General features: G+C 34.2%; 1 protein-coding gene across 2 annotated transcripts in view; it reads left to right on the top strand.

The window, feature by feature from the left end:
• Nucleotides 1-27057, top strand: part of LOC150108006 (glutamate receptor ionotropic, delta-2-like) — a 67630-nt gene that overhangs the window by 10237 nt on the left and 30336 nt on the right. For both annotated transcript variants that reach the window (XM_090415507.1, XM_090415508.1), the window contains 4 exons: nt 2646-2851; nt 4158-4316; nt 7541-7762; nt 23050-23156. In XM_090415507.1, coding sequence (XP_090271633.1) covers nt 2646-2851; nt 4158-4316; nt 7541-7762; nt 23050-23156 — 694 coding nt within the window. The remainder of the gene's footprint in view (nt 1-2645; nt 2852-4157; nt 4317-7540; nt 7763-23049; nt 23157-27057) is intronic.

Below are 27057 nucleotides of genomic sequence, written 5' to 3'. Positions count from 1 at the left end.
TGATGAAGGGAATCACCACAGTAGAAATGAGGTCAGAGTTTGGTTCTTCTTGTCTGGAGTTGTCACCGTATAGATATTTTTTAATGATGTTCGGAAGGTATCCATTTTGTGATAATGTTTTGGCTATTAGTGAGATTTCAGTCTGTGTATCCTCCTCTTCTGATATAAACTTACGTGCTCTATTTTTCAACATATGGATAATGCTTAGTTGGTGTGTCTTGTGATGGTTAGACATATAATGGAAGTATATTCCAGTGTCTGTCGGCTTTCTGGAAATAGCTAAATTAACACTATTTAATTGTCTTTTTATCAAGATGTCTAGAAAATGCAGATGGTTGTTGTTTTCAACTTTCAGAGTGTATTTTATCTTGTTATGTATGGAGTTGATTTTATTCACAAACAATTTTAGGTTTTCTAGGCTATCTTGTCATATAATGAAAATATTGTCGACATATCTCCACCATATAGATGGTCTGGGGGAGATTGTTGAGAGAATATCTTTTTCAAGTTTTTCCATGAAAAGGTCTGCACAAGATGGTGATAGCGGACTTCCCATTGCTAGGCCTTCTAATTGTTGGCATACAGTATTATTAAACTTGAAGAAATTAGAATGAATGCAGTGTTTAAACATCTGTGTGATGTCTAGAGGAAAGAAATCTTGAATAATGTTTATTACCTCTTCTACTGGTACATTGGTGAAGTGCGACGAAAAATCCAGATTGGCTAGTATATCTGTTGGTTCAATCTTAATGCCTTGGAGTTTATTTACAAAGTGCTGATTATTCTTGATATAGGATTCTGTTGATCTTATTTTGTTATTTAGTAAGTTCACAAAATGCTTAGTCAAAAGGTAAGTTGGGGATGATCTCTTATCAACGATTTGATGGAGAGGTATATCCTTTTTTATGTATTTTAGGTGTCCCATATAGTCTGGGAGTAATGGGATATGAGGATTTTATTCATCTCTTCGCTTCTTCTTCTTCTTCTTCTGATAGTTGACTATCAGACAACGCTACCTATAAGATCCTATACAAAAATCCCGCCATAATAAATCACAATGAAAAAAACAACTAATCCGTAGTTACAACATTTGGTCAGACGATGTGAAGAGAAGAATTAAAATCCTCACATCCCATTACTCGCAGATTATATGGGAGTAATGGGATGTGAGAAAACAATAATCATCTGCATTTTCTAGACATCTTGATAAAAAAGACAATCAAATAGGGTCAATTTATCTATTTACAGGAAGCCGATAGACACTGGAAGACACCTTCATTATACGTCTAACCATCACAAGACACACCAACTAAGCATTATCCATATGTTGAAAAATAGGGCACGTGAGTTTATATCAGAAGAGGAGGATACACAGACTGAAATCTCACTACTAGCCAAAACATAATCACAAAATGGAAACCCTCCGAACATCATCAAAAAATATCTCTACGGTGACAACCTCAGACAAGAAGAACCAAACTCTGAGCTCATTTCTACTGTGGTGATTCCCTTCATCAAGACAATTTCCTATCAAATAGCCAGAATATTAAAAGCCCACAACATCAGAGTGATCTTCGAACCAACGACCAGCATCATTTTTTAGGATCACGAAAAGACAAGGTGCCATTCTACAAATATTCAGCAGTATATTATATTGCTTGCTCATGTGGTCTCGCCTACATCGAACAAACTTCACGGAGTTTGGAGATCAGACAAAGAGAGCACGTTGGTGATGTAAATCACAACAGAAGTAATTCTTCCGGCTTCGCACATCATTTCTGAAAAAAAAAATAGCTCCATGCCACGACGATCATAGACATTGTTTATTCAGGGAAGCCGCAGTAGTGTTAAAAACTGGCGCAATCCTCAACAGAAACCAGGGTACTATTCTTAACAGTTCAAGGAAAAAACCTCATCCTCTCTCTAAATCCATCCGAACTACAGCTAGCTAGTAATCACATTATGCGTTTACAACAAACACGCATGCTTGATAATGATTAAGAACAATAAGTCCATTCAGACTCTATCACGGGAACGTGCAACATTAGCTACTGGAGTTTTTACAACGTTTTTAATGTTCCTTTCAATTTGCATTTACTAGTATTTTTTATACTTTGCTCAACGCCTTGAAAAAGCTAGACAGTTTGCTGGAGAAACTGGTAAGCAAAGAATGTTAAAATATTTGGATATGGCAGTATTAAACAATATTTTTTTATCCATAGATGTTTTACATTTTATGTATTTTATGTTTGACTTGAATCACCAAGTAAGATTTTTTTATTTATTTTTTTAATTTCAATGATGGCTTAAGAGATGACATGTCTCTGGAAGCGCTGTGTGATCCTTTGTTGAAGGTAAACAGAAAAAATATTATACGAATTAACAAAACTTCTAAAGACGTAAACCAGCAAAAATAATGACTCTAGAATACTAACTTACGATTCCAATGTTGAATACAATGAACCTAAATCAATGCTTTATTTGATGAAAGATGAATCCAATTAAAATATGTAAAATATGTACTGTATTATGATTTATGTAACGCTTAGTTATTTAGTTTCTTAATCGTGGAAAATATTACTTTCTTTGTAAGGAATATACATATACATATGCAATAAGAAAAGTTTACAGTTGATATTATACAGCTTTCAGCACAGTGTCATGCACAACTGCGCAGTTATCCATACATGGATATCCCCACATGTTGTTTGGAATTCAAGAAGGACTGAATATGCTGATTTCCCATTACAACCCTTTAGTTATTAAAAAGAGCTACGCATTAAAGGTTCATAGAGTGATGATGATATACCTTTCTGACAATGAAGACAACACTGTGGAAATATTAAATAAGGTAATATTTAAATCATAGCATATTTGGATTATTTTAATTCATCAAAATTTGGTTAAATGTATTCACTTTTTCGGATATTCAAGAAAAGTAATTATATAATCTATAGTCATTCCAATGATCAATATATATGTGTGTGTGTGTGTGTGTGTGTGTGTGTCTATAATTGCCATTGTAAACAAATATCAATAATATTCAGAGTTTTTTTACTAAAAAGTTGTTAAACTATTAATAAACTTAAAAACTGTTAATAAAAAAACTTTTATAATTTCTGTATTCCGCTATGCAGCAATTTTGGATTTAATATCCACCTAATGCTTGTAGTTTTGCATCGCCGAAATGAAACCTTTTGGATCTTTATTTTAGTAAATACTTTTACCCATCGACGGGGAGTTCTCATGTGAAAAATACACCTCTCCTACGCTTCGTGTTCCTTAGTAGAGAGTGTATGCTCTCTGCGGTTTCGGCAACTCGGCTCCCGGTAATGGGGGGGGGGAGAGACTTAGATTTCGGAGGGTTTCACTTGAGAGAGCATTTTGAGTCTCCAGGGAAAGTTCTTTCCGGCGTGGTTGATGAGGGGCGGTGTCAGTGGGTTATTTTCCTTATAATATTAGGGGTTCTTCTGAGTGGTGGGGTGAGCCTGACACTGAATGGAACTAGCGCTGAGTTGGAAGATCGTTCGATCACTCGTAGGGAGTGGTCCACTGGATCGCCTAATTTTTAGAGGGGACGTTACTTAGAAACGCTCCCGTTGAGGGGGGACTTAAATTTCGGAAGAGGTTTGCCTTGAGAGGTCATTTGAGTCTCTAGAGAGAGTGATTTCGGGCGCTGGCCGTGTCGGTGGGTGATTTTCCCTGGAATATTAGAGGTTCTGCTCAGTGCTGGGATGAGCCTATCACTGAGTGGAACCAACGCTGTGGTGCGCGATTTCGGTCACTCGTAAGGAGTGGTCCGGGGAATCGCCTAATTTTTATAGGGGACTTCACTTAAAAATTGATTCCTGAAGAAAACTAATGAGTTTGAAACAGCTGTCGGGTCAGTGAAACCTCATCAAAATGAACCAATAGGAGGCGAGTATATTGAACCTCGGGAAAAGCGTGCATGCCATCTATTAGATTCGGCTAAGGCAGCTCGTATTATGACGCAAGTGTAGTCCAGTAAGCTCTCAGGACAATCTTCGCACGAACATTTTGTAGTTTCTGCATTCGGTTCTGAAATAATGTGGGATTTAATATCCACTTAAATTTTGTAATTCAGAGTTTTGTTTAAATGTTTCAACACCTATTTATCGCAAATCCTCTATTTACAGATACCTGTTCCGTTTAAGTATTACATGAAATGGTTCGTGTTTGTAAACAGGCAACCAAATAACGAGAGCTTGTTGCAGAGTTTTAAGCAAAGCATGACTGGAATTCACTATGTGTTGTTCATTTCGGATTGCTCTCAAATACAGGAAAAAGATCGAAATGTAAGTATGTTATATTATATTGCAGAGCAAGGTTTCCAATTGATGGATTCTTCATAAAACCATCATGCTTAAAAAAGTATTAATTGTTTGATTACTAAATTTTCAGAGTATAGATTAAATATTTCCTAGATGTTCCATATTTAGTAGTATCTTACGATTAGTGAAGAATAATGTAAATAATCAGGTCAGATGATTTCTTTAGTTTCCTGTGTTTAGGGCCAAATTAAATGGATGATACGACATGAACTGCTGTCCTAATTAGTGATGATGTACAGCGATTAGTAATGCTTAGAATAGTTGTACTTGAAGAAGGGTAATAGAAAGTTGATTTATTTACTTCTCATGAAGTAAATTGCTGGATATAATGCATAAGATGGGACTCAGTAACCTTACATAAAATGAACAATAATTTTACTAGCATATTAATATTCGATCAGTTATTTTTTAGAGAAGTCCTATTAGGCTCAACCCTAAATGCTTATAAAATATTATTGTTTACGACTACTACATTATTTCACATGTTTCTCTAAAATTCTCTTTACACTCTTTATTGTGATTGCTAAAAATCACTTATCACGATGAGGTGGCAAGAACTTTCTTTATTCATAAAAAAAAAACAGAGTGCTAAAGTTAAACACGTACTGGAGATTATAGCTAAACATTGGGAGGATTCGTAAACTTAATAAAGGTACACAATGCAACTTAAATACTCACATATTGTGTTCTAGTGTACGTCAACGACAATACAGGAGAGAATGATCACCAGTAAACAGAATGAAACATAGGAGAACTTAATGAATATATCTTATTGAATCCAACGTTAGTGATACAGAAAAACAAGTGGCACCAAAATCTGAGTTCTCCCAGATTCATTGGAAGGACCCAAGGATATCAGTGGGGAGACATTATCAGATACAAGAAGAGCAAAGCATCGATCGCTAGCATCATGCCATCCACAACTTGAGGTTTCCTTTCCACAGTCAAGTGTACATCAGAGTATAAGTGATAAATCATCTGCACAAGAATCCGTAACTACACAGTCCACAGTTGTGCGAAGATACAGAAGTCGAAACAGAGCCACCTGAGGTAAAAGGTATTGTACATATTCTACGATAGCACACATTGAGGTCCCACCTTTAGTAACCCATTCCTGTCGCTGTTGGTTCACTCGACATACACATTCAACTCCACCTCACAGCATCAGAATTTCGTGAACATTTCCTTGTGTTGTGCTGTCTGAATCACCAGTATACAGCCATAATTAAGGAACAATTGTGAAGCATGCCCCCACGTGTTTTTTCCTACATTTTGCCCTTCCTCATATATGGGATCAATATATAACAAAAATTAAAACTAGTCTCAATTGGAGATAGGTGGATTTTCTCCCGAAAATTTCTGGTTTTGCGTCCCTATATAACAACAAAGTTGTCCCGGGAACACATTAATGAAAATGGAACTTGTCGGCTTTATTATCTTCCTTTTATTGCAACACGATCTCTCTTGGATTTTGACTAGAGAAAGTTGCGATAAGTGCTGGTTGTCTCTTTCTCTCCTCTCTCCATCTCTCTCTCTCTCTCTCTCTCTCTCTCTCTTACTCTCTCTGTCTCTGTGGCCCTCGAGTAGAGAAGTGATCTCTGTCGTTATACATATTCCTCACTGTTGGTTCACTCGACATGCTACATGATTTATGCGATTCGATTGTATTAGAGAGTTTATATCTTCCGTCTTTCTTTTGGTATGTTCAACATTTTCAGTTTTCTACTTCATTCTTTACACATTATATGTTCAATTTGTGTATTTACTTTGTTTCCTAGTTCTTTATTCATACGCATTAAGTATTCCTACGCTTCTGTTGTTACAAATAGTTTCGAATTTATATCGCTCTTTGTTCAAACACTTATTCTACGCATCCATTATTGTACTGTTCACACTTCACTAATTCTCACACTCCGGAATGGGTCTTCCATGCTTGTGTATCAATTATATCTCTTACCATATCTGGAAAGAGTCCATATTGTAAGCGAACATGAGATCAGGAATGAAATTAACTTATTGCCTTATCACCAAGATTTTGCTTGGTGACTCTTTGTTTTTGCCTTATTTTCGGCATTGAGGACAGTGCCAATCTCTGTGTATGATTATTCTCTTTGCTTTCTATGTGCTTTGGGAGATCTTAAAGCATTAGATATTGCAGCCGTTGCCTAGAATTTGGACATTATTACTGGTCACGTTGTCGCACAACGATTCATCGCAGAGATATCGAATGTTTCACTTGTGACCGTGATTGTCCCTGTGTTCTTTGGCTAGTTAAAAGCTCCGCAAAAGGTTAATGTTCAACGTGAAGCAATTTAATAGTGCTTCGCTGTATTATCTTTGATATTATCATTTATTCTAGTATATTACGACAGGAAGTTTCTATGGATATATATACTGTATTTCATTAGAATCACAAGTTATTTGACGCAAGAAAGTAACGTTTATCCATGATAAATTTAAAGTTTATATCCACACAGCTCATTAAACCATACTGTAGATTTGACACTATGTCGCAAAATAATTCAGGTTAGTATTAGTAGCATAAGATGGTGGGCAGTTTTCTGTTATATTTTTAATTTCGTTAATCTTTAAATCGTCGCTAGAAAGGAAATCATTTCCCTATAATGCCACAGAGTTAGGGCTGAAAGAATTTCTTCTTGCTTCATTCCCTCCCCTCTGCAATTAAAGTGCAATAGGATTTTTATTATTATTATTATTATTTACATAAGACAAGCAGAAGTCTCGTGGTAGTAGTATGTCAATTTTTTTATTATTATTTGTTTCATCTAAGGTTGTGTTAAACATTCTATGACTTTTTATGACTTTACCTATACTGAGTCAGTTCTTATTCATTAATCTCAAGGTGCGATGATTAAAACAGCTTTCTTGGTTTGTAAGATACTGCTTATGTTCACAAGGAAACGACAGGATGGGAGAGGAATCATGACAGTTGAAATTCTTAAATCATTGAAGACACTGAACGATAACCAGCAATATTATATTCAATATAAAATTCACCCGATTTCGAATTTTAATTCCCTTTGCTTACCTTTAGTCAGGGTAATCAATAGAGAGAGTAGCATTTCTATAATGTCCTAATTAATCCGATATTCCAAATTTTAAATGACTTGAAATGTGCCTGTATCATTGAATTTGACACTACTCTGTATCTCGTTGTATTCTTACAGGGATTAGAACTTAATTGTCTCGCACTGGATGAAAATAATGACAGCTGCAACCATTTAGATAACTATTATATCAGACAATTTAGAAGGCCATGTTTTCCTTCGAGAACAATGCACATTGACAGAGAGGAATACATCGCAAGCAATTTCCGATCAGTAAAATCATCCATGTTCTACATGTGCCGAAATCTGAATAACAGCAAATTGAACATTGCAATTAAAGAAGTAAGTATTCTGTTATCTACTAATATTTTAAGTCAGCCATTTCAATATAGGAAAAGCAAAGCGTTAATAAAGAGGTAGATATATTATTTACTATAATGGGTTTCATTATAGTAAAGAACATTATAGAACATTTTACAGAACTTTTCTGAATTATCAAAAATTTTAAAATTTGATATTTTGAAAAGTAAAAAACAAAAGAACTTTGAATAGGAAAAAATCGATGATATGTTTGAACATGTTAGCTCTCCGTTTGAAAAACGTATACGGAATTCACCACTTCCAAATAGTAGAGCCTTATTAGAATTCTTTCGTAGTGATCTGGATAATTATTAGACATAGAGAATGAAATTCTGTGCAATTATCAGCATTAAAAAATGTTGATACGTTACACTTCGTGTCTAGATGCTAATAATAAACATATCATTCCGAACTACGACATCGATTCCTAACAGAATCACCTGAATGCACTGCTTAAAGCTTATTATTATATCAGGAAGTTAGTCGGTTTATGACATTCTTAAAATAATTCAGTAGATTATTACAGGGAACATTTTCAGTTTCTTTCATGAGTGTGATAATAATTAGAAAGATTAATGAATTAGGTGATTTCTTTAATGACTTCATGTGTCGTGCATATATTGCTAGTTATTCTTGTATTATTTTCGGATTTCTAATATTAAGCTGAACATGAAAACTGCTAAATATAGTATTTCATTATGCTCACATATTGAAATACATAAAAATCAAACGATCTTGCAATTTCTCAAAGAAACGACCCAATCGAACTAATTATTTTGGGGATATAAATTGTATATTTAGTGCTTATATGCGCTAACTCTAAAATTTTGCAAATCGTAGAAACTTCATTTTGCTTACAAGATAAAGGAAAGCAGTAACTTCTTAATGGTCATACACGGGGTTACCTTTTTTTTTCCTCACGCCCATCAGAAACATACGTAATTTCTATCAACGAGAAAAAACCTTTCTAATTTTGTAATGGTTCAATTCCTCAATGTTTTCAGCTAATGCATATATTTTCAGATATGAAATGTCACATTTGACTAATTGTCTGATAAGTCTATTCAAAATATTTTGTCGAAAAAATTTGAGTCTGCTCTACATATTTTACTGAGAAATTTGAAGATCAGGCTTATACACAGGAGCCATTACCACTGGAGAGTGAAGTGAGGTGAGCGCTGCAACAGCTATCCAGTACTAAAGCACCAGGAAGAGATGGAATACCCATTGAGCTGCTCAAAGCCCTGGGAGAAGAGACAGTAAAATTTTAACAGCTCTATGTCAGCGAATTTTGATCACAACTTCATGGCCTAAGCTCTAGGGAATGGAAAAAATCAGTTTATATACCTTTATTGAAGTAAACCGATGCAAGAGAGTGCGAAAATTGCGGAACTATAGCACCGATTTATCATGCACGTAAAGTGTTACTTTAGATCATTCGGAAAAGACTGGAACCATTCATGAAGAGAGAAATACCAGATGAACAGGCAGGATTTTGAAGGCAGGAGAACAAGAGATCAAATCGCCAATGTGAGACCGATAGTAGAAATGCACAGGAATGTCACAAGAATGTATACTTTTATAATAAATTTATTTTAATCCTTTATCCAAGTGTAAGCAAACAAAAGCTTGCGCCTGAAGTATCTTTAGGACTGAAGCAACTCGTGGTAAAAGTGGACCAAGCTCTCATCACTACTTGTCTTAGTATCTCACATAATGCAAAGCAATGGTTTTCAGTCAGAAGCAAAGATTTTTTATTGGAAATATTCTAGGTAAAATTTTGATAGGTTAGGTTATAGTGCCTGCCTGTGTAGCTCAGTGGATGTGGCGTTTGCACACCACCGCGCTAGGCCGCACGAAGGAAGTCTTGGTTTCGAGTCTAGTCGGCGACTAGAGGAAATTTTTCTAAGCCTTTTTTCGACCGGTTCCCGAGTTAGTCGATCTCTGGCACGGGCAAGCAGGTTTTTCCTCCCGGAAACTCGGGTTTTTCGTCCTGTAAACGCAAGAAAATCGACCGTAGAACCCACATTATTTCAGACATTAAATATATTGTGTTAAGGTTAGAGACCACGAGATGGTGGCACATTTGAGCCGTCTCTCTTCACTGCGTACCGCTTAATTAGTGATAGCCTTGGGCCATCTGTCTCTGATTGGGTACCAGTGGAGATTGAACTGATCACTCAGTCTCCAAAAGTTAGATAGGGCTAAATGGCCTCGCCTACTCCCGTATATACGGGAATAAAAAGGCGTTAGCTGATTTTTTTTTGATAGGTTATAGTGCCGATGATCCTAGTAGTTCTTTCGACTTGTTGGTATAGTTGTTATTTTCATGTAAAATACCCTGAGGCGCTTTTGAATGAGAAAATGTCCACTATGCGTTCTGGAAATCCTTGGACTAGAATATCTTTGTATGGGAAATATTCTTTACGATGGACATGATGTCAAAGGGCACCATCATATCTAATAATGTCAGTTTAATGTATTGAATTCTTCTTCGAAATTCTTTGCAATTTTTTTATTGGAGAAGCTGAGTGGCCAATGAGAGGACACAGAAAGAGAACACAGTATATTGAATGTGATTTTGAATGTGAAAAGATCCACTATGAGTTCTGGAAATTTTGGGGCTAGAATATCTTTGTATGGGGGATATTCTTGACGATGGACATGATGTCAAAGTACACCATCACATCTAATAATGTCAGTTTAAAGTCTTGAATTCTTCTTCGAAATTCTTTGCAATTTTTTATTGAAGAAGCTGAGTGACCAATGAGAGGACACGGAAAGTTTAACATGAATATTCAGATTTTAAAGATGGGCTGCGTATGGATCCACAATAGGAATAACTGGTTTGTAGTTCGGTTCTCCATGCATTCTGTGGCGGTTGCATGGTAGATTCTGAACTTTTTAACAGTTTCCTGGTCTATGGTTGTTGTTTATTCCAATATCTTATTAAACGTATTAATTCGCTTTTATTAGGATCGTTCTAATTAGCATTAATCTAATAAGATGAATTTCTATCTCGTAAGAATTGAGTTGTTTTCCGTACATAGAAGTTGGAGTCTAAGATTGAAGAGTTGCTCCCTTTGTCAGCATTTTATGATGATTATGTAGTAACTCTGTATGTAGTTTTTAAGACCTCAGAACTTTCAACTCAAACGGTGATATATTCATTTCTTGTGGTGTCGAATCATAAATGACTTTGGATACCTCAAAACGAAATTTACTAATTTGATCCCTAGGAAGATAAATTTGGATATTTTCAATATTATGCATTAATTTGAGATACATAATTCGTTTAGGTTAAACTTCAACTTAATGCACCAGATGAACATTAAATTCTCCTTGCGTTCATCCGTTTAGTGGCGGTTACATAGGTTTACTACCCACTTTTCTGCGGGAACTTAGGACAACTATTCGTTCCTATATTTTCACTACTCATGTGAATGTAGTACCTGTTACATTTTCTGAATCGAATAGTCCACTTAACCGTGCGGAAAGGCTTATGTGTTCGTAGCACATGTTAATTGGATTTTAACAGTATAGATGCGAACACAGATTGATAAAAAATAACTATATATTAACTTAAATGCTAATATTTCGCAGGTATTATATCCAGTATCGTCTGAGCATAGTTCACTTGCACTACATATGCAAAGGCAATATCTACCATTGAACGAAGTTCTTCTGTTTTCGTTCTTCATTATAATCAAAAGAAATTCAGATTAAATTTCACGAAAAAATCTACTCTCTGATAGAAAGGAAGACACAGAAAATACAAATATCATCATTTCAAGTTGGCAAGGGGGAGAAGTTTACCAAATCCTTCCAAATATTTTCATATTTCTCAATTTAGAAAATTTTTATAACTTATATATATTTTTCCTCCTCTCGACAAAAAGAAGAAAATAAGATACTCGTGTAACTTACCTCAAGAAGAGTTTGGACAACTTGCATACAATTAAACTTCACATAAATATTGCCACTCTATCAAGAAGTGATTTTCAGGTTCACTCAGGAATGTGGCAACTAGTCATAGAGTCATTCATAAAAGATGCAAATTTGAACTACTCATCGGCTTGAATAACACGAGTTCATCTGTACTTGGGAAAAATGTAAACATCTACTCTTAGGAAACAAAATGTTATAAAATTGATGTTCACAATTATATATATATATATATATATATATATATGTGACTATGAAATGATAAATACTTTCCTTCTTGAAAAATATACTGGATCTACAATGAAGTATACTGCTGGGTAGATTCTTCTTCTTCTTATTATTATTATTATTTACTGAGGGCAGGCAGTGTGTAGGCATAAGAATGAGCACACGCTGGTACCGCTGCTCTCGTTTTTATAGTTTTGAAGCGGTTATAACTCCCGTTATTAATTTAAGGTGTTACAAAGTAATTCTACTGTCACGCTGAAGACAGTGATATATACGTCACCGAAATCAAATTTTGAGTGCTGAAAATTGAACAGAGTGCATTTTGGTCACCAACATACGAAGAATAAAGGACGTCGCAATCTTTACAGTCATGCTTATTATTGTTATTACATTTTCTGTGCTTCAGTAAAATGATAAGTAAGTCTTTTATATAAATGTATATATATAAAATATAACTTTATACTAATATTAATGTTATGTTTTACACTTTTCACAAGCATAATTTGGGACGCAGTATCTACACTGCTCCATTTACAATAAGTGATTTTTCCGTTTCAATAATATTTCATCCATAAAACTACATTGGTGTTTTCTGTTTGCAATAATAAATAAATAAAAAGATTAGCCGTGTTTCCTATGAACGGCGTGTATTTTACTCAGAGGAAAATTTAGGTTCAGTTTAGAGTACTGTAGTTCCGATGGTTTCTGTTTCCAATATTTACTACATAACAACCAATATATTTCAATATTATTACCAATATAAGAACCAATATAATTAAATATATTTCAGCATATTTCAATAAATATTTTTCAGGAATATAAACATTCGGGGTTGTTTTCCGTTATGATCGTTGTAATTGTACGTAATGTAGTTATTCATATGAGATCTCGTAATTCTCTTCATGTTTCTAGCTATACTGTAGATAGCATCAAATTAATACTATATTAAAAACTACGTACTCGAAAGGTGTTCTTGAATATGAACATTTTGTGATGTCATTGCAGTGCAGATTTGCGTGATCCCTTTGTTTCAAAAGAGCAACGCTGTCATTTCATCATTTAGCAATAGCGTATCTTAGCTTTATTTCCACATAATATCCTTTAAATAAGTGCATTTATATGTTCAGGAGCTAAGTTTTTAATCTATACAGCTTGCTTGCTTTTATACAGAATTTATCTTGGAGGTTTTTCATGTAGTTAATCTAGTATATCCACCAAGATAAATTCAAATGCATCATATTGCTTAAACCTTTGAAATGATAGTGATTTTCGTATCATTGGATCTCCTATAGCGTATGTAGGAGATAGTGATTTACTACATACGCTGTAGGAGATCCAATGTTGAACTGTTGTCTACTTTCTGTCAACTGACTGCCTGAGTGGTTTTCTGAATATCAATGGTGTTAGATTATCGGAGTTTAAGTGGATGGAGTTTATGATGAGCCATCTGGTGACCTGATTGAAGTTCCATTTCATGTTTATAAATATGGATAGATGACGTATCTCCCATGTAATATCTTGCCTCTGGAAGGTCGATGATTAATGTTCATGTATATCGATGTAAAAGAGAATAATAATAATAATAATAATAATAATAATAATAATAATAATAATAATAACAATAATTTTTTTAAACATTTTATTGTCTCAGATAAATTACATACATAGATACAACAATAGTTTTATTTACACGTATATATATATATATATATATATATATATATATATATATATATATATATATATATATATATATTTATATATATATACATAAATATTATGTATATATATATATATATACATAATATTTATAATACATTACAATTGGGAATAACAAATACTGGCGAGTTATTAATATTTTTAAATTATAATAATTTTTTTTAAATAAATAATATTTTTGTTCACTGCTAAAATATTTACATATACATATATACAATAGTTATCTTGAGTATAATAGTAATAATTTTTTTTTCTTCTTTTTTTTTTCTCAGATGAATTGCATACATAGTTGCTGTAGTAATTATATATATATATATAATATTTATAACGCATTACAAGTGTGTATAACAGATTCTTGCAAGTTAGTAATTTTCTTCCTCGAAGCTTAGCAGAGCTTATCTGAGGAAGATAATAGATGACAGAGGGTGGTGGTTTCATGGTTGTGTTCCTATACTAGTCACAAGCCAGGTGTTGATTTTACTGTTTGTTGGTACGTGCTTGAAAGACTTCGACTGCTATTACAGTTTAACTTTTATTTATTTTTTTATTTTTTTTCATTTTTGTGCAAATAGGGTTGGATTTAGACGTGGTGTGTTTGTTTCTTTGTGTTCTTGTAGTGATAGATTTTGAGAGGGGGGATTGTCATAGGTATGTGTGTGTGTGTGGGTGGGTGTGCATGTGTGGTGGGGGAGAGAGAGACAGGAATTTCTCTAATTTTCATTTTCGCTATAATATTTATATAGTGCCTGTTTCAGCTCTCTGTATGTTCCTAGGTTTCTGTTGTCGAACGGCAGTTTGTTTATCATGCCAGGTACGTAGAAGTTTCGGGTGGCTTTGCCGTGGTGATTGTTGTACTTATATGTTATGTAGTTTGTTGATTGTGGTCTTGTTATTTGATATGTTGTTCTGGTTACTCTATATGTTGGGCTGTAGTAGTGTTTTAACATGACTGTGTAGTGGCGTAAGTGTTTCACCTTGAATATTTTGTGTTTTGTCCGTGCTTCCTGCAATAATAATAATAATAATAATAATAATAATAATAATAATTTTTTATATATTTTTATAGCACTCTCAAATAGTTTCATATATTGTATACAATTATCATCTTGAGTAACATTCAGTATATAATTTTACAAGGTTCAGCACTAAGTGGTACATATAATGAAATTCAATAATAATGATGATAACATATAGTTCAGAGTTACACAAGTTATATAATATTACATGTAGTTTACTATTTTGTTTTTCAAAGTTTGAGAAAGAGTGCATATGTGTAAATACAACAGCATTTACACATATGCAATTAAAATATTATATTTCCTATTTCTCACAAACATACAGTGTAAACTCATTATTTACATATTTTTGTAATAATAAGAATAGTTTATTACATAGTAATATTATATTAATGATATTATCACATAATAATCAGTATCGTCTTTATTGTTATATACTTTGCTGACCGTTTTGTTACATTTCTGCATTTGATTATAAGGATTACGTGTAGATGAGTGAGGCAGATTAATCCCACCTACTGCGAAGCTTGGGTTAGCATTTATGAAGAGAGTTGGATTTAGCCTTCACTATTTATGTTGTTTTTAATGTTTTACACTACTACTACTACTAATAATAATAATATTTTTTTAATAATGAAAATATTTTTATTCATTGCTAAAATATTTACACATACAATAAACATCTTGTGTGATATTGCAAATTATAATTTTACAGAATTCAGCACTAAGTGCTGCATTTTCTACATTGGATTTCAATTATAATTTTTAATAATACTTTTTTGCCTCTATGTTGTGTATTTACAGCACATGTTATTCTAATATTAACAATAAAGATTATACAGAATTTTTGAATACATAATACACAGAATATTTTTTAGAAAAATAACAATAAAGATAATTTATTGATTGCTAAAATATTTATACATACAATAAACATCTTGTGTGACATTCCATCTTATAATTTTACAGAGTTCAGCACTAAGTGCTGCAACATTGGATTTCAATTAAACGTTTTAATGATAATTTTTTACCTTTATATTATGTATTTACAACACATGTTCTTCTAATATTAAGAATGAATATTATACAGAATTTTTTGTATAATTTTTTTTCAAAGTTTGAGAAAGAGTGATTATACAAAAAAATTTCTGCATTTATTTATAAGGATTACATGTGGATGAGTTAGGCAAGTTAATCCCACCTACTTCGAAGCTTGAGTTAGCTTTTATGAAGAGAGTGGAATTTAGCTTTCACTATTTATGTTGTTGCTACTGTTTATGTATGGGATGTAGGCATTGGATGCTAGTGATTTGTGATGTGTATATTAGTGTTAATGGTATCTTAACTTTGTTGGTACATTTTCCAGAGTTCGTTTTTTAATGTTCTGTAGTTATCTACGTGTTTTAAATTTCTTGGTAGGTTATTGAGTTGCGTGGGTATCTGATGTGACCTCACAAAAGAACCTTATGAGTTGTTGAAGGGTGTGGGGATGTAGAGAGTTGTTGTAGGTTATGTTACACAATATGTGTCTCTGTTGTTTCGATACGTGATGTTGAAGTAATTCCTTGTTAATGTCACGTAGTGTTTCAAGTTTTTAATGCTCAGAATTCTGTCTATTGTCATGCCCTTGTCGGATATTCGTTGTTGCGTGTAAGGTGTCCAGATCACTGTTGACACGATTTTCCTGTATAATGTTTCTAAATTTGTAAGGTGGCTGTTTCATGTATTTGCATAGATTGTTATTTCGTATCTGAGTAGGGATTGGCATTTACCGTGATATAGGAGTTTTTTTATGGTGGATGGAATAATGTCTTTAACTTGGAAGAGTTTTGATGCGATGATCCGGAGTTTGGTGTGTAGGTATTCTATATGTTTTGTCCATTTAAGGTGGGAATCTATACAGAGATCTAGGTATTTTGTGTGTATTACAGGTTTGATTTCGGAACATTCGAAGGTATTTTTGTTATTAATGCAGCGGTATGTGTGACAATGTATCGATAGTGATGTGCAGCGTATGATTCTTGGGTTGTGTATTATCAACATCTGTGTTTTGGTGCCGTTTATTAGAATTGCGTTTTGGTACCATTGATTAGAATTGCGTTTTGGTGGAAGTATGTTGTGATTTCATTTAGGTCTTGCTCTGCTTTGCAGAGAGCTGTATTAATGTCTGTGTGGAAAGCTAGTGGTGCAGTATCATTTTTATTATTAATAAAAATTTATTTATTTATATTTATTTTTTTTTCTTGGATGAGATGAGATGTATTTTCTCAGCTTTCATCCTCGAAGCTTATTGAAATATTTGACTTCTTATGGATATGTTATGAACATCGTTATTGTATATGTTGAATAGAGTGGGTGATAATATGGCACCTTGAGGTACACCGTGTTTTATTTGTATACTTCGACTGTGACATGCACTTATTTTCGTTACTTGTGTCCTGTTTGAGAGGTAGTTCTTGAACCATGTATGCAGTGTTCCTCTTATGCCTATTGAGTATAGTTGGTGAGTAGTAGGTAATGTTCAAGTGTTTCAAATGCTTTGGTTAGGTCCAGCAGTATAAGGACGGCGTCCTTGTTTTTGTCGAGAGCTTTGTTTATTATGTCGGCGATGCCTTCTAATAAAGTAATGGTGCTTTTTGTTGTCTGAAAGCCGTATTGGTTTTGTGAGGTGATGTTCTACTTCTGTAAACAGTTCTGTAGTCTGGGGTGTGTTATTATTCTAGAATCTACCAGTCATTTTGAGATGACTGGTAGTGTAGCTATTGGTCTGCAGTTCTGAGTATCGTTTCTTTTGCCGTTTTTGTATATTGGCGTAATTACTGCAGTTTTTATTTGTTGTAGAATAATGGCTGTGTCGAATATTATGTTCAAGAGTTTCAAAAGTATTGGATTTATTTGTTTAATGTGTGTTATAAGGTCTGTGAGTCTTAATTTGTCTATTCCTGGAGTGGCCTTTGGTTTTAGTTGAAAGATTGCTTTTTCAGTTTCTGTTTTGTTGCGGGTGGAAAATACATCGTTTGTTGTGGACTTTGTGTCGGTAGGTTTTTTGTTGATCGTTGGTAGTTTGCCTTTTTGTAGTTGTGTGATATTGTTTATGAAAGCATGGTTGAATGAGTCTGGTAGTTCCTCTTGGTTTGTGTCCTGACCGAAGCTTTTTGCAATAAAATCTTGTGCTGAAGTTTTCTTTTTTTCAAGTTACTATTTCGTTGAGTGTAGCCCATGTTTGCTTAATGTTGTGGTTATATTCCATGAAAAAAAAAATTAGTTGTCAACTACATTACATATGTATATTTTTTAATAATAATAATAATAATAATTTATTAAATATGATACATACATACATTACATTGCATAGTTTGATTACGTATGATACAAGATTACATATATTTGTTTACATTTGATACATTCATGTATTCTGATAATAATAATTTTTTTTTGTAATACTAATTATAATATTTTGTAACATATGATACATACATTACATACTTATCATTACATATGATACAACATTACATACATTTGTTTACATGTGATACATTTATTTATTATTTTTAAAAATTTATTTATTTATATATATTTTTTTTTTCTTGGATGAGATGAGATGTATTTTCTCAGCTTTCATCCTCGAAGCTTATTTGTGAGCTCATCTGACGATGACACCAGTTATTATTTATTGGTTTATTTGGTGTATTGGAAAGCTATCAAATCAAATCTATGCTTAATTGGCTTAATTTCCACTATAGCCGTTGATTGAGAAATTCGCACGCACACACACACACACACACACACACACACACACACACACACACACACACACACACACACACACAACAACTTGGAATGTATTCATGCATCGCTGAACTGGAAGCCTGAACGAATATATTGTGTTTCATTGCGTTTGTGTGGTATTTTGGGTGCGTGTTCCTTGTTCATTGTATGTCCTTAGAGCTCTTTTCAGGCTATTGCAGTTTTTAAGATTTCTGTATTCAAAAGGTAATTTGTTTATCATGTCTGGGAGGATGTAGAAGTTTCGCGTGGCCTTTCCGTAGTGATTATTGTATTTATATGTGATATAATTAGTTGTCTGAGATCTTGTTATATGGTATGTATTTCTGACTGTCCTGTAGTTGGCATGGAAATAATGTTTTATCAAAGCTGCGTAGTGCTATAAATGTTTTGCTGTCAGTATTTTGTGTTCTGACATTGCAGTGTATGATTTTTTAAAAATATATACACGTTAGCACAAGAATAATGTTTAATGTGCCAAATATTTCGGTCTGAATATTACAGACCGAATACATAGGAATAGTTTTTAAAAATTAAAGTGGAATACGAAGAATTGATCATTCATACATAGAACGAGCCCCGTGATGTCATATAGCTAAGTATTAGAAGAGTAAACATTTTTAAAACATAATTTAAGATATTAATTCCCAAATTCATATAATGACCTTAAGTAACATTAGAATATTAAAAAAAAATTAATATGTTATCCTGATTAAACTTTCCCAAATTTTTGATATAGATATACTGTCATTACGATTCAAGTTAGGACGTTGAAGTATGGCCTCTACACTTTCTTTAAATAAACGTTCAAATTTGTAGTGACATCTGTGTTGGAGGAGTCTTGGACCAAAGGATGTTGTGGTTTCTGTCCAATCCATGCTGAGCTATTCCAGATTTCTCAGGTTTGTTGTGTTGAATTGATGACTAATGCTCTTGAATTATTTTTTCTATGGAATGTCCAGTTTGTCCAAAGTAATAAAGATTACAATTACAAGGAACTTGATACACACCAGGTAGAGACAGGGTTGAGTGTTTATCTTTAGATAAAGGAAATTGGTTGGATAATTTATTAATAGATGTATAAGTGGCTGTTAGATCATATTTCTTTAAAATTCTCGAAATTGGTTCTGAAATCCCGGAAATATAAGGAATAGGAACTCGACGTATTGAATATTGGTTGTTTTGTGTTGGTTTGTAAGAATCGAAAAGATGTTGTGTATCCTTTTCGGAGAAGCTATTTAGTTTCATGTGATGTTTGATAGTCGAAAATTCCTTCTGTAATAAATGAGAAGTTGAACAGTTAGTTTTGGCTCGTCGGAGTAAATATTTTGTGACTCCTGTTTTTTGACAAGGGTGATGAGCAGATTCTTTGAGAATATAACGACCTGTGAAAGTTGGTTTTCTGTAAACTGTTGTTGTAAGAATACGAGAAGGTGAACGGATGAGAAGGACGTCTAAAAAGGATAACTTGTCGTCTTTTTTAATTTCCATGGTAAACTTTATACGAGGATGTAAGGAATTGATACTGCTTAAAAAGGAAGGTAAGGAGTTTCTGTCGTGAGGCCATACAGCAAAGATGTCGTGTATATATCTAACCCAAAAGGATGGTTGAGAGAATATAGATGAGAACAGGACTTTTTCTAGATGTTCTAAATAAAAGTTTGCAAGATTAGGAGAGAGTGGACTTCCCATAGCTGTTCCTTATGCTTGGTTGTAAAATTTATTTTCACATAAGAAATATCCAGAGTGCATTTCAAAATCAAATAGTTTTATAATATCTTGTGGGAAGATGTCAGCTAGTAATTCCAAATTCTCTTTGACATTCGTAAATGACATTAAAGATTCTATATCAAAGGCAAACATAAGATTTGTAGGTTGTAAAGATAAGTTATTTAATTTTTTTAAGAAATCAGAAGAGGTTTTCAAAAAAGAGCGTGAGTTTGCCAATGTTTGTCTTCAACAATTTAGATAGAAATTTGGCTATGCGATAGGTAGGAGAATCAATATAATCCACTATAAGGCGAAGAGGAATATCTGTCTTATGTATTTTTGGTAGACCATAAACCTTGGGAAGCTTTGCAAAATGAGTTTTTTGTCTTTTAATAGTGTCTATATCTAAACGTATGACCTCATCTACAAGGGAATTTAATTTCTTCAGTTGTCTGCTGGTTGGATCGTAATTGAGTTCCTGGTATGTTGAGTGATCTCGAAGTAAATGGGAAAGTTTTCTTTTATAGTTTGAAGAGTCCATAATTGCTGTCGCTTTTCCGTTGTTAGCTTTGGTAATGATGAGGTGACTGTTGTTTCTTAAGGAATGTATAGCTTTCTTTTCAGAAGGAGATATGTTCAAAGGAGGAAGCTTGGCTTTAAGTAGCGAAGAAGCAACGTCTAGACGGAGAGCATTAGCTTTTTCACTTGACAGATGAGTGAGGTTCCGAACGATGTTAACTAGAAAATCTAGATATGGAATCGTTTTAGAGACAACAGAGAAGTCATGTCCTTTTGAGAGGATGAGTGTTTCATTATCGGTTAAAGGTCGACCGGATACGTTGATGATCCAATTATCTGGAACTTGGAAAGGTTTGATTTGTTTAGAAACAAGAACATCATATTTGTGGTTTAGATCTTGAGTTTATTTTTTATAGGAACGTTGTAAAGAGCGTTTAGCTACATCCAGAAATATGTTAGAAAGATGTGGTTCTAAGTTTGTGGAGATATAGATACGGAGATCAGAAACTAGCTGAATGTTAATAGCCAGATCATGTTTAGCTGCTTTGAGTTGATTACGGATTAAAGATAAACTGGTGTTCCTGTAAATATTATGAGCTCCAGGAGATTTAATAGTTTCTTTAATCTTAGCAAAATTAGGAATTATCTGTTGTCGCGGCATTTTTTTAAAAAGATGATCCTCGCTCGTAACTTACCTTGAGTTCCTGATAGTTTGCCTAATTTCCGGTTTTTTTTTGGTGAAGTTTTCCCCGTGAAGGAATAAAATTTGATTTTTTAACGATACTTGTGACATAATGATTAGAAATATATAAATGTTAGCACAAGAATAATGTTTAATTCCTGTTTTAAAGTCGTTATTGTCTCTTTGTTCCCACAAGATCAGTTTTATCATTTTGTACTGTAGCGACATTAATCTATTTAGTTTGTAGGGTGCACAGAAAGCATACGTTGTTATAGCATATCTTAGTATATTTTGGCATAGTGCTTTGTACATTAGTGTTTTAGGCGTGTGGGAACTATGTCTTTTAACCTGTAGAGTTTGCCAGTTATTGTTCGGAGTTTGTTGTGTAGATGGTTTATGTGGCTATTCCAGTTCATATCTGCATCGAAGTAAATTCCAAGGTATCGTATTGTTTGAACCGGAGTGATTGTAGTGGTTTTGCTGTTCTGTGTGTTTTTTATGTTGGAAAGTGGATGTTGGATGGTTTTGATATCAACTGGTCGAGTCACTGGATTTCTGAATATCATTAATTTTCTATTTTCTGAGTTTAGGTGTACAGAGTTTTTCGTGAGCCTTATAAATAATAATAATAATAATAATAATAATAATAATAATAATAATAATAATAATAATAATAATAATAATAATAACAATAATAATAATAATAATAATAATAATAATAGAGAGAGAGAGAGAGAGAGAGAACAGCTTTCTCTGAAACTTCAGTTTACTGGTGACTCTGCAAGGCGAGACAATATGATGCTTGCGATTTGTTTTCTGTTTTGTAGGCAATTTCTATGTACATAAGCCTATCTATATCAATATATCTTTTCATGCATCTGATGCACTCAAACATGAACAATTCATGTTTGAGTGCATCAGATGTTTTAAAAGGTCAATAAAGTCGACAAGGGCTATTTTGTTTTTATTCAATACAGTGTAGAATATCTACGCTTCTGTTATTCTAACGGAAATTATGTCGTTTGTTTGGAATGGTATGAAATATTTCCTTATATGTCGCAAATTTGTTAATAATAACCCGTTACTTGGTTAATAATTAATAATCATTAATTTCTATGCGTCAGTTTCGCTCTGCTGTGAACTAAGACTTGAGAAATTTCGTGCTTCCGAATAATTCTCAATTAAAATATGAATTGTCGATAACTTCTTTCGATATTAATTAAAGGTGATCTGAGTTCAACTTTCTATCAAAATCTGGGAAATAAAGTGAAAATAATTTTTAATTTTCCTATCCTATACTTCATAAAGATAATAATTATTATCAGGTAGTAATTTACAATAACGCAAGAAAGGGCATGTATTGTACACACACACACGCACGCACGCACGCACGCACGCACGCACGCACACACACACACACACACACACACACACACACACACACACACACACACACACACACACACACACACACACAGACATATACATACATTCCCTTTCATGCGTTTACGCACAGAGATGTACACTTGGATGCCTTATAATTATCATCTAGGAATAATAAAGAAATAAATACAAAGAATAGTATTTGAATAATAAAGTTTACGATATAGACATTATTAATACATACAGAATAGTCGAGAAATCATTTTCTCTTCTCTTTCAAGTTTCAGCATTATTTTGAAGTATCTCTGAATAGCAACGGAGAAAGAGTTATAAGTGGCGGTATACAAGGAATCTTAATGAAGATTTTAGCAGAATTCCTAAACTTCAGGTAAAGTATAGCTTCTGAAAGTTGATAAATTATACACCACTATATGTTTGTATCTCTGTGTATAAAATTTAGAAACAGTTCTTGAAAGTAAAACTACTATACTATGGTTAAGTATGAAAATACCTTACATCTATGAGCGTATACTTATGTAATACCATAGTGGTGAGCTCGTCGAGTAGTGGAGTAATACTTATAGTGTTAGTTAGTATAGACGCTTAATTCCAGTATCATGCAGAATACAGAAAAAATCTTCATTGTTTGTAATTCATAGATTAAATGTATTTTTTTCGTTACATTTCAGAATTCATCGTTGAATATTTCACTAAAAACTCCAGTGTTAAATTGATTTCTAACCAGGTCATTATATAGAATCACTTGGAATCATTTTCCAGTCGAGGGAACAGAAACAGGGTAGCCTCATTTGGTAATTAAAGCGTTATCTTACATCAAAAAGAGAAAGATCCATAAAATCGAGACATATTAGAGATACGAAGGGAACGAAATTCATCATCTGTTAGTACCGAATTTCCTACCAGCTACGTGAAGTTGCATATTATAAACTCTATTAGAATTACATTATAAAAATGAATTTGCATACACAACACCACTATCATATCATATGGTAGTTGCTATCATATGGTAGCTCTGTTACAACATGTAAAAGAGCATTCAATCTAGAATAGTGTCTATATATATAGGGGACTATTCTCGATTATATATATATAGAATTTTAAGAATTTTATAGAATTTTACTAGAATTTTAAGTAGTATTGTTTGCTTTTGTTTATTGGTGTATCTGTGCAATGTTTGTGTGTTTTCTGTTATTTTAATTGTTATTTTTAAGATACGATAGCGTACATATGGCACCGATAAAGAAAAAAATGGCGGCCAGGTCGACATAATTGTTTAAGAGTTTTGATGTAAACGAATTTATGCAATGTGCTGTCTGTGAGATGTATGCGTCGCGAAGAGCGGTGGGAGTCTGGTTAGAGGGTGATAGTGGAATTAATATGTGCAGAAAGTGTAAGGAGAATGAGGATCTCAAGCGTGTTTCGGGTGGCGAGAGTGATATCGTTAACGATAGTCAGAATGTAGAAAATGGCGGTGTGATAGAGAATTGCGTGGTAGTGCCAGATAGGTGTGAAAGCGTCGGTGAAAGTGTAATTGATGGTAGAAATGCAGAACGAATGGATGATTTGATTGATAATAAAAATGGTGAGATAAATGCGAGTAGTGAAATTGCACGTTTGAATGGAGCTATACACAGAGCAAAAAGGCAACTGGAGCATATGGAAAATGTGTGCTGAACGTACCGACTAACAACCGGCAAAAATCTGTGACGACAAATAATAGAATGTTCGTAAACGTCAATAAAATGAAGGAGAGAGTGCTGTATGGGAATTTGCTATTAAGAGGTGTGATAGTTGTGATTTTGTGAAGTCGTACCAGCCGGGTGCGAACATAAAGGACGTCAGCGAATCTATTCGAGTGCAAAAACAGAGGGTGAAAGAAATTATAATCGTGGCAGGAACAAATAATTTGAAAGAAGACAAAATGGAAATGATAGAGGATGTGAGGGAATTACTTCAGGTAACAAAAGAGAAGAATGAGAGAGTTAGGATGGTGAGTATTTTGACGCGGTATGACAGTGAAGTGTTTAGAAGGAGGGCCATAATTGCCAATGACTTTATGCGTGGGTTATGCATGGAGAGTGGTGTGGAATTTGTGGATGTGTGGAATGAGTTCGATGGGCAAAAGGACTTATATAAGATGGATGGGTAACATTTGAATGGAATTGGTGTACGGAGGCTTGAAAAAGTGTTGATGAAGGATGTGGAAGTGAATGTACAGAATCAGGGAAACTAGATTTATTAAGGAGGGGGGGGAGTATATATGCAGACTTTAGGGAGGCAGTTGAGTGTATAAATGAGCATAATATGCCCGAGCGAGTACGAAGTACAACAAACTAGAATGGGATAGTTAGTATAAGGCATCAAATTAGGGATGGGATAAATGGGCTTCTGCAATTCATGTACACTAATACCAGGAGTATTAGGAAGAAGAAGGAAGAGTTTTTGGCTTTAGTTGCACTTACAGGCCATAGGTTGTTGGTATTAGTGAAACATGGCTGACAGAAGATGATAAAGCTAGTGGAAGGTGAACTGCAGGATGGAGAAAAGAGCACATTTGAGGCTGTTTGTGAGATAGAATCTAGCAGAATAAAATGTACAATTGGGTGCTGCTATAGACCAGGTGATGGAATAGATGATGGAGATAGTATGCATAGGCAAATAGAAGAAATGAGTGGAAGGAGGGTAATTACTATGGGTGATTTCAATTATCGTAACATTGACTGGAAAGAGGAGAGGGCAATGGGAGGAAGGAATTGGATTTTATGCGGTTATTAAGGGACAACTATCTGCGGCAGCACGTAGTGGAAAATACCAGGGGACAGAGAGTGCTTGACCAAGTAATTGCAACAGAGAATGTGACTGTAACGAACATGACGATGTTGCCACCAATTGGTGAGAGTGACCATAAGGTCATGACTTGGGAAGTGGCTAAAGGAGTGGAATTTACAATTAAGACAGGGTACATGTGGAATTACCGGGCTGGTAATTATGACAAGCTTAGGTGTGTGCTTGGCTCAGTGCCATGGCATGTAAAACTGCAAGGGCTGGATGTTGATAGTGCATGGGCGGTGGTTAAGAAGTGCTTGCAAGAGGCAATGGTTGACTGTATACCAAGAGTTCGAATAATAAATCAAGTAGGGGTTAAATGGATGAATAACACTATAAAGAGTTAGCTGCAAAAAAAGACACAGTTGTAGAGGGAATTTAAGGCGAAAGGTGACCAGCAGGCGCATGAACAGTACAAAGCTCAGGCCAAGATGGTAACAAGGGTGGTAAGAAAAGCAAAAGCGGATTACGAAAGAAAATTGGCTATGCGGGCTAAAGAGAATCCCAAACAGTTTTTTCAATATGTTGCAAGTAAAAGGAAAAATGTTCATGGCAGAATGATCTTAAAAATGCTGAGGGTATGGAGGTAACCGAATCAGTCGATGTAGTGGAGTTACTGAGCGAGAACTTTGCAAGAGTATATCATCCAGCTGGTGGCATTGCAGAAATGGAAGAACCAACAGCTTATACTGGAACGGTGATAAATGAAGTAGACGTAACTAGTCTATTACAGATCCTCAATGTCAATACAGCTGTGGGATTGGATGGTATACGAGCTCGTGTCGTACGTGAAGCGGCTAAAGAATTGTGAGTGCTCTTGAGCCTCAGGTCTGGGTCAATCCCAAGGCGGTGGAAAGTGGGGAAAATAGTTCCGCTGCATAAAGGGGGTTCCAAGGCTGCTGTTGAAAATTACCGGCCAATCAGCATAACAGAAAGCATTATCAAGGTCTTGCAGAAAATAGTCAAGAGGAAAATACAAGATTGGATAGAAGAAAATGGGATACTCTTTTGGGGACAGCATAGTTTTGTGAAGGGTAGGTCATGCCTCAGTAATTGCTCACCTATTATAACACAGTGACTGCTGAACTGGATAAGGTTAATGGGTTTGCAGTGATTCTATTAGACCTTGCTAGGCCTTTGACAGAATACCACATGGAATTCTAATCAGTAAATTGCATATAGGGGTTGGTGAGATGGATATAGGGTGGGTGAGATGGATAGGAGGGTGGTTGACGGAGAGATATCTTAGAGTGGTTTATTCAGGAGTAGATTCCACAAGACGGCCTGTGACTAGTGGTGTGCCACAAGGATCTGTTCTTGGACCACTGCTGTTTAATTTGTTCATTAATGATATAGGAAAGGATCTGAGAGGAACAGTTCATTTGTTTGCGGATGATGCAAAGTTGGGTAGGGCAATAATGAATGCAGTTGACGTCAAAATT

The sequence above is a fragment of the Typopeltis vanoorti genome, chromosome 3 (assembly GCF_054136105.1).
Source record: "Typopeltis vanoorti isolate ZY-2024b chromosome 3, IOZ_Tvanoo_1.0, whole genome shotgun sequence".
NCBI lineage: Eukaryota > Metazoa > Arthropoda > Arachnida > Uropygi > Thelyphonidae > Typopeltis > Typopeltis vanoorti.
The sequence above is the reverse complement of the archived record's forward strand: the minus strand, read 5'-3'. Positions and strand labels throughout refer to the sequence as shown.